This window comes from Salvia miltiorrhiza, chromosome 1 (assembly GCF_028751815.1).
Source record: "Salvia miltiorrhiza cultivar Shanhuang (shh) chromosome 1, IMPLAD_Smil_shh, whole genome shotgun sequence".
NCBI lineage: Eukaryota > Viridiplantae > Streptophyta > Magnoliopsida > Lamiales > Lamiaceae > Salvia > Salvia miltiorrhiza.
Window position 1 is genome coordinate 2,390,018 of NC_080387.1, and position 13,367 is coordinate 2,403,384.

Below are 13,367 nucleotides of genomic sequence, written 5' to 3' on the forward strand. Positions count from 1 at the left end.
CCTGCATTCTTAAAAAAATAATAATAATAAACAAACAAACAAACAGGATCATGCATGTATCACTACAAATTTGCACATTTCATCACTAGCATGCGTTTTTTAAAACACAAACCTTCATATAAATTTTCAAAGATATATGCACCACCTCCACATATATTTTTGATATACTCAATATCTAACAAAAACATACACAAAAATAAGTAAATATAAAGCGCATCAACGATGAAATAATATTGCACTATTAAAATTAAAATTCTAAAATTGTTAAGCTTATTTAAATCTAATTTATTAAAATCTACATATTGTAAAATAAAGTTAAATTTGATTCATGAAAAAATATTCAATATAGTAAAATTCTTTTCTAAAATATGCTTCTTAAATTTAATATAGTATAAAAATCATGAAAAAATAAATTTAAAACAAATATTTATGAAAAAAAATTAAAATTTAAAATATTTTATTTTATCCCTATTCGTTAAAATTTTACGACTTTTTTATTTATGTTTGTGCATTAAAATATTTATTTATTTATTTATGATGACATGTAATACCATATAATAATAATGTGTAATGCTAATTTTCACCATCGAATAATTTTTAAATTTATTTAATAACTGAAATTATCATTGAATTTTATACAAAGTTGAAAATTTATATTTTCAAATTCAGGATTTTATTGAGTAATTGACATGAATTATTTTATTTTAATTTTTAAACATGTTTCATATTTATTTATATTTTGATTTTATTTAATAATTATATTTATTATTTAAATATATCGTTTAATTTCGACGTTGATCGTGCATTGCACGAATGGGTGTACTAGTTATTTGCTAAACAAGAGGTATTGACTCTAGCAAAATTTTCTTGTGCAACAAAGATATATATTTGCAAAATTAGTTTTAAAATTAAATCAATATAAAACCACTACAAACGCATCAAATCTTTGTTCAAACGTGTTATATTTTGGTTATATCTATATAGAAACCCAAATTGCTCCACTATAATCACTCGTAATACACGCCAGGGTTGAAATTAAAAAATTGGCTAATATACTCGATATTTGGCTTGACATTTTGATTATTTTTAAATCTGGATCTAGTAATTAATTTAAGCTCAATTAGGTAATTTTAGGTTGGTGCTCTTTTTTCTCAAATGTTCGCGTATATACAATATTACCAATAAAATCATCAGAGAAAACGTGTAAGATTATTTTAAAAGTTAAGAGTAAAAAGGTTGCATTTATAATCGGCTTCAAATTGATATAAAATAATTTTATTGGTGTTTAATTATATTTGGACCCATATAAAAGTATAATTTTATGGAATTTGACCAATAATACATATTCTAGTCCAACTTGGTTCACAAATATTCAAATTTATAAACTCGATTTTCGAAAAATAAACAAAGGTAATACGCAATACATGAAATTACATGCAATATTAATGTTAGTTAGCATTTAGCAAGAATTAAAATTATACAATTCATGAAAACGAAAAGGGATATGAAAAGTGGGCTAAAGCAGCTCCACCTCCAACAGCTGGCGAGCTGGTCTACCCAATCATTCTCAAATGCCGCAAAAATTGTAACTTTCACTTGGAAAACCAAGAATTATAACCAAGTATTACATACAGTAATTTATCATAGTACTTTAATGTTTGTTTTATATCTATGTTGTAAGTGAATCATATAAATCCTTAGTTTATCATAGTACCGTAAATTTCTTTTTATGCATGATGTTTTTTTAGGTGAAAAAAGATTATACGTTAAATATCGGAATGTACAATATTCAAAAATCATGGAAAAAATTTCAACTTCCAAATCATTACATTTAATTGATTCTAGCAAACTGAGTTAACGTATGAGCTGCACTATTTCCTTCACACTGAACATGACAGAAATCAGTTACCAGAAAACGTTTTGCAAACTTAAACGTATCCCACAAATCATTTGGCAACGAATCAGACCCTTAATTTACAAAAATATGTATTTATGAATTTTATATTCATATTTGGAATATGCATGTATGAATTCAAATATGCATATATAATTAATAAACACATATTCGTGTTTAATATTATACATATTTTTGTTTAACATTATGCATAAATATGAAGATTTATGGTATTATGGGGGGACTAGAGTTTACAGGATCTCAACCCCACTCACACACACATATATAGGGTTATGTTAGTAGTAAGATTGCTATTTTTTGTGAGAAGTGAGAATAATGAATAACAATATTAAAAAAATAGTAAATTTTTCGCTCCCTTCAGAATTCGAATCCAGGTAAAAAAATTTCTTCTTCAGGTAAATATCAATAATTGAATACATTAAATCAACACCTACAAATCAATCTGAGATCTCACCATATATGAGAAATCTCATTGGAATCATTATATATATATATATATGGTGATAATGACTATTTTTGTGAGAAATGAGAATGACGAATAAGCCAATATATATAGTGTTGAATAAGCTTCTTGTAAATCATTATTAGCAACTTATTCAACACTATATACTAACTTATTCATATATAATTTCTCCTACCATATCATATGTTGAGGTGGTCTTGGGTGCAACCGAGTTGCACCCTCACTTAAATCATGATCCTAACCGAATAAATAACACTATTTTAGATACGGATGAATTCGGTTGCACAGTGCAACTGATTGCACCCAAGTTTTCGTATATATTAAATCACCACCGAACCCATATATACATAACATTGACGTCTAAATGTAATTTGTGGACTAAATTTGTGAATGAAATGCTATAAGTTCAAGTTTGCCACTTGTGTATGTTGAGCGCATTACAACCCGAGACAGAATTTGCAACTTGTAAGTTGAGCGCATTACAAAATACAAACAACTACATAGAAGTATATACTTATAATTTAGTCAAATTAAAACACAATCACACCTAAGTATAACAATTACAAGGTTGAGATCCTGTAAAAATTATTCCTAGCATGAGAACATAATAAATACACTTTTTGTATATTATAGTATTTTTCACATAAACAATATTGCTTTTATATACACATATATATACAACAATGCTAAAATGCTTTTTATGTATTACAATGTGTCTTCTAAAATAATCATAGATCATACATAGATCGACAGTTCAAATTGTTTTTAGTTCCCGCACTGAATTTATTTTTATATGATCATTTGCAACAACTACGTACCTTTTTTTCGTTGGTGTAAAAAGTAGTGAAATATTACAATAAAACATGAATATTGCCATCCTTAGAAAAACTTGTACAAAGGAATGAAAGGAAAAAAAAAAGGGGACAATGGTGTAGTGAGGTGTGACAACTTTAGTAGTAAAAATGATTGATGAAAAGGAGTTTGGCCGTCTGTTGGAGGGTAAGTTGATGGATTAATAGAAGGGAAGATTGGTAGATGATGGCAAGATAAGAAGCATTTTCTTGCCACATAAATCATTTTGTTTGCCATAAAAGTGGACTAGCTAAAGGACTCACAATTCAAAGTATACTTTTCTGATTTCACTCACCTCAACCTAAGTCTTTAATTTACTTTTAAATAAATCAGCATATTATTCATCTCCTTACCAATTTCTCATTCACAATCACACACTTCAAAATAAAATTCAGGTTGAGATGGATTATCCTACCTCATTGTTATAGCTCATAAAAAGGTCGGAAATTTCAATTTAATTGGTCAATAGCTAGCTTGTATTTTTTTTATTAGTTTAAATTAACATGTAGATTGCAAGTCGGACGTCATATGTAGCATGCATCCATGGAAGTCATCACTATGTTCAAAGAGGTTTTGCGCCAAATCAACCTTTAATTTTGATTTTTTATTTTATAACTTATTTCAAATACAAATATATATGCATGTAAGCTTTTATCTTCCAAAATTAAGAAGTTTCTCTTCTACCCCTAAATTTATTTCATTTAATACATTTTTATGGTCTTGTATGCTCTTAATGATACCCTAAATTAATTCCTTTTGAGCTATATAATACCTAACTCCTTTAACTTGCTTCTAATTTATATATTCCTCGGTGATTATGCAGTTGGACATTAAGTAGATTCCACTACAAGAAAACAAAAATACATTAATGTATTATTTGGTAAAGATGTTCAGCGTATGCAAAATCAGAAAGAAATGAAAGTTGATGTATTTGACTATAGAATTTATATTCATATGCAAAACCAAAAACACATATACCCCTAAAATTTATTGTATTTGATTTCTTGAATCGATTAAATTAGTTGAATCCCCAACATTAACAAACCACTTCACAAATTCAAATATGAGAACATATGCTACTCCAACTTTTTTTCTTTTATTATTTTTTGAAGTGATAGGCTACTGCCGCTACTCCATATATAATTATGGTGACAGTATATACCATTCTAGTTTTTAAGTTTAGTCATGCAGTTGCACATACACATTCGATTATGCAATTTAAGATGATAGATATGCTGTCGTTACATTATTGAAATAAAATAAGGACAAACGCTAGTAGTTTTAATTATGTGTACTTATGTTGATCATAAAAGATACGAGAAAGTCATAATGACCAAAAATTTCACTACTAATGCTTACTTAAATCACATAGCTAGCAACCTGGTTGTGGGAATATAATGTTGTTAGGCGAAACATTTCGAATGACATGCACATCAACTTACTTTGTAATTTGAGTAAGTAGCACTATGACACATCTACTATTGCCTCGTTGATAATAACTCACTTTATCTAAATATAAAAATTAAAAAGAAAGTATTTAGAATGTAAAATAAGTAGAGATCACTTAGAAAGATGATTTTATAAAGTAAATATATAATGTGAAGTAAATGTTATTTTTGATGAGACAGATAAGATAAAAAAGGAAAATAAAATGAGAGGGGGGGAAGTATGTTGCCTAGAGCAAAACAACTCACAATTTTTGTGCTGCTGCTGCTTGATTTATTGAATGTTGAACTCGAAAATTATTGTAGAAATCTCAAAAATGAGGATTGAGGAAAAGGACAAGAATGAGGGTAAAATGGACATTTGACAGGTATGCGGCGAAAAGGCTAAAAGTGGGATGGTGCGTGACGCGCACCCGTCGTAGTTTAATGACAGCACTCCTTTCCACATTCGACAAAAAGGCTCTAGTTTTTCACTCTCACTTTTGCTATATAAGCAGCACAGCCTTTTGAGTTCCAAACGAAAACCGTTTCAGCTCAACAACACGCTGCCCTTTTACAACCGCCACTTTCCCTTAAATTGCAACGAATATGGCACCAATTTCAGCTCTTTTGCGGAGATTCTTCTCTGAGCGCCCAAGGTACTCATCCGAAGCAGTTTACTGTTAAGTTAATCTCAAACAATTCTGTTGTTTTTTTAAAAGATAAATAAATAAATAAATTCATTTCTATAGTTGAATTCTACTTCAGCGATCGTTAGATGCGTGTACAAAGAATCTGCAGATGGAGTGCTCTTTGTCGTGTATGATATGCGATAACAGAGTCTTGATGGATTATAGTTGATGTAGTTTTGTTATTGTTGGATTGTGGCGGAGGGTTCTGTTAGAAAATTCAGGATATTATATGAATATGGAGATGCAAAGGTATTCGAAGAGAGGGTATAGGACGGGAATCTCGTGGTTTTGTTTAGTGGTTTTTGTTGCAAGTTTGTGAGTTGATCAAAGAAGGTTTGTTGTTTGATTGGTGAGGTTTGGCTTATGGTTGTGGGAGTGGGAGAGAGGATGGGGAAAGATGATATTTTGTTGCTGCCAACGGTGGGACCTCCTATAAAGAGACGGTTGAGAAGGAAACAGGCTGGAAGAGGTTCCTACAGAGGAAGCTAAGATTTGGAACTACACATCGACAAGGGGGTGGATATAGGGAGTTTCTCGGGTTTCTTTCTGGGTTAGAGTTGGGTGTTACTGGTAGGAATTTTATTGGCTGGGAGAAGGAAACATGGCAAGCCAATTGCAACAAGCACTGAGGAGCTTGTGTTTCAACACTGGTTGGAAATATGTGGTTTTTTGGAAGCTCAAGCATCGATCAAGGATGTGAGTCTCCTATTTTGCTCTTAGATGTGAATGAATATATTTTGTAGTATAATCATCCTGAAATGTTGCACTGTACAATCTACTTCTCTCATACTATTTGGTTTATGAAATCATTTATTCTTGATAACAAGAAAATATCTAGTGCGGTTATGTATTTTATCCTGCTGGAAAAGGTAGGTTACTTACTATATAACCTGAGATTACAATGCATTGTGAGGTTGGAGGAATTTTAAGTAGACAAACAAAAAATCATTAGAAACATATGAAAATTGTGCTTTCCAACCATTGCTTTTGAAGCTTATAAATTGCAAAATAGCTCATGAAATAAAGAATTTGTTTCCTTTAAATAGTTTAGAGTTGACAATAACTAAGCTAGTTGGAATAATCGTCATGGATGGTGAAATTGGAGATTATGGAAAAAGCAATGGTCCTGTCTTCAGAAACTTATGTAAGCTAATTAGAAAATAAGAAAAACTATTTACAGCTGAATTTGGTTTTGTTACGTCTCAAAATTTCACGAGAAATATGTTCCGTATCCAGTTGATTTTCTAGAGTCAATATCACTGCTAAATCTCTCATTAAATGCTGCCCTTTATGAGTTTAATTCTTTTCATTCTATTATGCTGAATTGCTGATTATTCTTTTTTAAATGTATAAATTATTTTGGCTTTTTCAATGTGCACCAAAATATTACAGGATGTTTACTTGGGAGGATGCCTATTATGAAGGCAACCAATATCCTGACAAGAATTCAACAGCAGGTACTCTGAATGAAGGTTCTTATTCTCATGATCCTTTGGGATTAGCTGTTGCAAAGATGTCATATCAAGTATATTCTCTTGGAGAAGGGTATGAGGCTTATGGTTTACTACTTCTTATCTCTCTTTTACCTGTTCAAATCTACTTCTTTAGGTAGAGTTTAAGTTAAACACATGAACTATGGCTTGTGGGTCGTCATTTAGCATTGTTGTTGTCCGCTCTTCTACAGGTAAATCCTGTAGAAGTCATGGTTTCTTCTACATCTGTGTATTGTACAAAATACAAATACATATATATGTCTAGAGATACACAAGTATATGGTCACTTGTGTCCTTGTTTATTATTTATTTATTTTTAAATCTTTTGTTCAAGCAGGGTTGTTGGGCATGTGGCAGTTTCTGGGAAGCATTCATGGATATTTTCGGATCAGCATGTTGTTGATTCATCCTTCTCATCTGAGGTATATATATTGCTGTCTATGGACTTAGAACATGAACCTTAAATATGCATGCTCTGCCCCTCTAGTCACCCTAAGTATAAGAATGAAATATTTTTTGAGAGAGTTAACTTATCATATTTCATGAGAGATATCCTCGGGTCTAGTTATCTGGCTATCTGTTTATTTCTTACTTCAAGTAAAAGCTCTTTGGTTAATTGGATGGACTGGATTTTTCTGTTGGATGCTAAGTGTTGTAATTGTAAATAAACCTGAACAAGGAAAACTCTGGCTAGATTGAAACCTATGTTGAACTTCAAGATCTTGTGGTTAGATTGAGATTTGGCATACCTTTTAGAGGAGTTGTTGTTGGTATCTGTAACTGTTAAAATGGAAATATGTCAACAAAATGTAGATGAAGAGCAAGTAGTGTCTATTCCTTGCTGCAATATGTTCAAATTTCTTGTCATTCTTACTAATGGGACTTTCTCTTATCCAGTATTATGGTGCATGGCAAACTCAGTTTTCAGCTGGCATTAAGGTGATTTCATCTCCTATTTGATTTGATTTTAGAGTTGCTTCGTACTGTGGTTTTTTACTGTTATGGAGTGGGAGTAGAATACCGTCTACTGTAAGAACCATTAATGCATGAGATATAGTATATTTTAATGATCCCTCTGTATCCCTGGGCCTTCCCACCTCTGGTTAGTTCAAAGGTTCCACTGCAGAGTGGCTGACGCTAGAATCCCCAGTAAGCTTTTGAATTTTTTCTTGAAGTATTAATTTAATAATTATCTTCTTGCTGAGCTTGCCTTTATAGTGAATGTTTTTAAGGTTTGATAATCTGAGTATCTATTATAAATTATATGTGCTGGGCTCTCTAGCAAGACTAGGAGCCATGAGTCTGAGTTAGGCTTTGCTATATTTCAATCTCTTGAGAGCAAAGAGTTGAAATTGAATTCACACATTGTTGAAACAACATGGGCATGTCTTATCTGTTGCTGCACTTGATGATTGATGGAAGCAGAGTTAAATCTCTTACCATGATTGACGGAAGCAGAGTTAATTCTACTCAATTTTGTACGTCTACTTTGTTATTTAATCAAGATGACTTTTTCTGAAACTCTGCAAGCTTGATAGTGCTTCATGAAGGCCTTAAGTGAAATGAGTTTAGAGTTACTAAATTTCAGGCGTCCATTTAATGATGGACGTAGGATTTTAGTTTTGGGGTGAGTGCAAGAGTGTATGAAAATAGATCAAGTTTAGAAGTTATAGGAGGAAATATATTCATATGTTAGTTATTGTGATTGTATATCTTTCATATGATTTCTCAATGTTCTAATATTTTAATATATATAAACACACACACATAGGAAATGGTTCAAATGAGAATCTTCTTATTGTGAGAAGTGTTAGAGCTTTAGTAACTTTGTACATTTGCTGCAGTAAATTGTATGCATTGTGCAATAAATTAACATCGCATTGTATGTCGCGAATTCGCGAATGCAATAAATTAATATCCCGTTGTATATCGCAAATTCAGCGAAATTAACTGCGCTAAAAAATAATGGAATTTTCGACCCTCGTGAGATTCAAACCCAAGTAGAAGACTAGAAGGAGATTCAAATGGAAACCCTTATTTAAATTGAGAATGTGAGAACTATTTTCACCCCTTCGATCACCAAGATCTACGGTGAATGCATCACTTTGATGGATGAATGCAAGACCATAGTTTGAATCCCATGAGGGGAGAAAATTCCATTTTCTTTTGGGTTCAGTTAATTTCATGGTGAGTGCAGTGACTTTATACGTTCAGTGCAGTAGGCTCATGAAAAAATGTAGTTATCACGATAACCAACCCCTATATATATATATATTTATGAGGAGGTTCACATGAGAACCCTTATTTAAATTGAGAACGTGAGTGCCATTTTCAGCCCCTGGATTGTGATACACGGACATATTTATATTGTCAAAATTGTGGGGGGAAAGCAGGCCCCCCCAACTTGCTCCCTCGGATCAGCCACTGTGGCCTCTGAAACTCCATGCTTCTTTCTGCTCATGTGAATTCTGAGTTTTCAGTCTCCAACTCTGCCAAAAGAGATTCTCAAATTGTATTTGTGCTGGATGCTCTTTGCATTTTATCAACAAAAATATATAATATGAGATTTCTTGCTTACAGACCATTGCAGTTGTGGCTGTCATTCCACATGGAGTCGTACAACTAGGCTCTCTTCATAAGGTATGTTTACTGTACCTCAAGTTCCCATCTTCATTTGATTCATTCTGTTATTTTATGCAAGGCACACTGAGAAAGTATTCATTTTGTCAGTGTGGATAAGTATTCATTTTGTCTTATTATTATCGCACAGTGACACACTCAATTAATTTCCAACCAATTGTTGTCTGAGTGCCTATGACCTACTTTGAGATAGTCTAATTGGCAGGCAAGAAAACTAGACCCCAGTATTTTTGAATTTTAGCTCTGATGTATTATTAGGTATCATTGAGGTTTTCATTTGATGAAATGACAAAAAGCCGTCACTCGTCGTCAAGATGTATGAAGGAAACTCTTAAACCTGTACTTATGCCTAGTATTTTCATCTTTGACTGAATCAGATTGCTGAGGATGTGAAGCTGGTTGACAATATCAGAAATGTTTTCTGTAATCTGCAAGATTCCTTAGCTGGTTGTATCCCAAGCTCATTAAAGAATACTTCTTTGGTGAATCTGTCTTTCCCTCTCTCTCATCACCCCCTTCTCCCGACACACACGGTTACATGCAGATCAGTGCTGCATTAATTAATAATTTCATCTTAATGTCTTATGCCGTTGCATTCCTTTTCAGTCAGATACATGCATAAGAGCTTCACATCCAGCTTTTCGCCATTGCTTAGCTAAAGTAAAAGGGTCTGCTCACGGGGATGAGGTGAATTTGTGGTCTCAGTTGGTTTCACCTCTTGGGGAGCCTGTTAGTAATGATCATATTTTGCCTCCAAGGGAAGGCTTTTCAAATAAAAATCTCAAAATGAAGATGCATGAAAGTGCAGAATGCTCGATTTCTGTGAATGATATTCTACTTCCCTCAAGTTGTGAGAATATCCTTAAAAGACAACAACAAGGAGAGGTGGAGTTTGTTAACAACTCAAAACATGTTGGAGAATCGAACGGTGTTGGGGATTCAGGGAAGATAGCAGAAGTTATTTGCACGGCATCCATCAAGAATGTCAGGACTGAAGGTTCTCAAATGGTCACATCCAATGTTCGTACGCACATCTCGAGTCTCCAGCTTTCCCAGATCATGCTGATATTAATTTTCCAGAACTTCCGAGCCTGCAAATGCGTCGAGATTTTGCAAACCCAGAGCTACCGATCAGGTCTAATTGTGTTGAGATGCAGAGTTCACCTTTCAGTTTTTGTGCTGGCTATGAACTTTTTGAGGCATTGGGACCTTCTTTCCAGAAACAAAATGATTGTATCTGGGAGGCAAAAAATATTGGTTCAGAGATGGCTGTTGAGATTTCTGAGGGAATGGACAGTTGCAGTCTGCTGATGGAGAACTCTGATATGCACCTTCTAGATGCAGTGGTGGCTAAAGCTAGTCATAAGGGAGCCGACACAGAAAGTGAGATTTCATGCCGTGATACTGAGGAATCTCTATTGACTGCTGAAAGAACACCTTGCAATAGTGTAGGTACTCTGAGTTCGGCAGGTTTTTCATTTGACCGAGACACTTCAAGTAGCTTCAACTCAGTGACATGTGGTGTTGAGTCTCTGAAAGGTATCTCACCAACCAGTTCTAGTAGAGGCAGTGAACATGTGGAAAGGTCTCGGGTATCAGTAAAGATATCTAAAAAGAGAGCTAGACCTGGTGAAAGTTGTAGGCCGAGGCCCAGGGATAGACAGTTGATCCAAGACCGGATAAAGGAATTGCGAGAGCTTATTCCAAATGGATCAAAGGTGATATTACCACCATAATTTTCCTGCTCATGATTGTTTATGGTTTTCTAATTTGTTATCTGCTGAAACTTCTGAATTACACAGTGCAGTATTGATTCACTTCTCGAGCGAACAATTAAGCACATGATCTTTATGCAAAGTGTAACGAAGCATTCAGAAAAGCTACATAAATGCCATGCTTCAAAGGTATTTGGTATTATTCAATCCAGAGCCCATTTGTTTCTCTTGGTGCAAATTTTATTCTCTTTGCGTTGTCTGTCACTTTGGCAATTAGCCCACTTGGGATGGTTGGGTTTTTTCCTTTATCCTCTACACCCTAAACAATAATAAATAAGAGAACAAATAATATTTGTGCATTGATGTTCTGGTAACTTCTATAGAAATTAAAACTAGAAAATTATCTCAAGGTTCCACTGATAACACCCTATGCCTTCTATATATTCATTAGTTAAGAAAAAAAACATAGAAAAGATGGGAATTATTAGTTGTTCTTTTTAATAGTTTGCATTTTATTCTTACCACATGCTTACTAGTGCATTTCTTTAACTATCCACATAGCTGATAGACTTGCCATGTAAATGCACACATAGATATATAAACTTCAAGTCTTATGAGACGCATCATGCTTTATATTAATAGATTTCACCTCGTAATGGACTCACTTTTTATGTAGGGTAGTAGAAGTTGGAAATGTGACACACTGATATCTGAACCTGAATTCTAACAAATTAAACTTTTTGTCCCGATGAAGGTTAACTGTTTCTTTGAAGGGGAAATCTACAAGAATGGCCTGTTTGTGCAGTTTTCCTTAAGCTCTTCATCTTGCTCTTGGATCTTTGGCTCACAACTCTGAAATCAAAACATGAAAGAATATAAAGAAAATATTCTACCTGCTAGATTATAACATTGATTATTTTTATTGGCTTTAATTGGAAAAGAAATTGTGATTTTTCAGTTGCTTGACAAGGACACTGGTATGAGGAAATTTTCACATAGTGAGCAGGGTTCGAGCTGGGCTGTGGAAGTGGGAAACGACCAAAAAGTATGCCCAATAATAGTTGAAAATATAAATATGAATGGGCAAATGTTGGTTGAGGTAATAGCAAACTTGAGAAATCTATTGTTTCCTAGTCTAAAATGAGTCTTTGATTTTCAAATAGAGAGCGACAGGCCGACTCATCTGAGTTGGCAGAGCATGAGCTGACTATGTTTCAAGACATAAAATGGAATTTTCTTATCTTCTAATCTCCAAGTTATCCTGCTTGCTTGATATAGATGCTTTGCAAAGAGTGCGACCAGTTTCTTGAGATAGCAGAAGCAATCAGAAGCTTGGGTCTAAGTATTTTGAAAGGCGTGTCAGAAGCCTATGGAAATAAGGCTTGGATGTGCTTTGTGGTTGAGGTACACATCTAACTGTAGCGAGATTGATGGATAAAATGAATTTAGTTTCCACTTTGTAATCTTTATCAGTTATGTGCTCCATGAAACCTTAGCGCAATCATATTCTATGTCAATTCATTGAAAAGATTAATCCATGTGTTCAGTCAAATCTCAAAATGGACAACAATGACTTATTCTGAAATTCCAAGCAACATAGCTAATTGAGTCGATCTTTCTTTATCTTTTGTTACCAAGATAGAAATGGTTTTTATTGTTGCATTATGAGTATAAAGACTTACTAGCTTTGGAATAAAGATGACATCATTAGGAGGATCATTTTGTTATTTAGCTAGCACATGTTATTGTGACCAAGTGCAGAAATATAGTTTATGAATAAATTGGTCAAAGAAGGCAGCTAAACTGGGATGGGAAAGTGTAAATATTAATCTACCTTGTCTAATTAAAGACAGCTTAGAAGCACACACTAAATTAGAAAATTTGTCACAAATATGATTGGTTGCTTCATTTTATATTTTGAAGCTTATAATTGGACATACCATCTCAGCGGTGAAGGCCACACCGTTTCATGGAATGGTGAACTGGAAGTAGCAGAGTATTGTTTAAAAAGACCAAAATGAAAAGTATTTGTCTCGGCCTGAATATCAGGAATCAATAATTTTTACTATTACTTACTATAAGCAGAGAATTGGTTTAGAAATAGCTATGCTTTTGGTACAACATATCTAATATGCTTTTTTCCTTGGAGCAGAATAACAGAAGCATGCACCGA

At 33.3% G+C, this 13,367-nt stretch overlaps 1 protein-coding gene across 1 annotated transcript; it reads left to right on the forward strand.

Moving 5' to 3' along the window:
• Window positions 1–5,127: 5,127 nt before the first annotated feature.
• On the forward strand, window positions 5,128–13,207 carry LOC131007265 (transcription factor EMB1444-like). The gene is given in 13 exon segments (XM_057934419.1): window positions 5,128–5,313; window positions 5,407–6,042; window positions 6,739–6,891; window positions 7,177–7,261; window positions 7,737–7,778; window positions 9,420–9,479; window positions 9,857–9,961; window positions 10,086–10,603; window positions 10,606–11,197; window positions 11,282–11,383; window positions 12,153–12,293; window positions 12,473–12,598; window positions 13,118–13,207. Coding segments are annotated over 12 exon segments (2,088 nt in total). The 5' UTR covers window positions 5,128–5,313; window positions 5,407–5,947; the 3' UTR covers window positions 13,187–13,207.
• The last annotated feature ends 160 nt before the right edge of the window (window positions 13,208–13,367 follow it).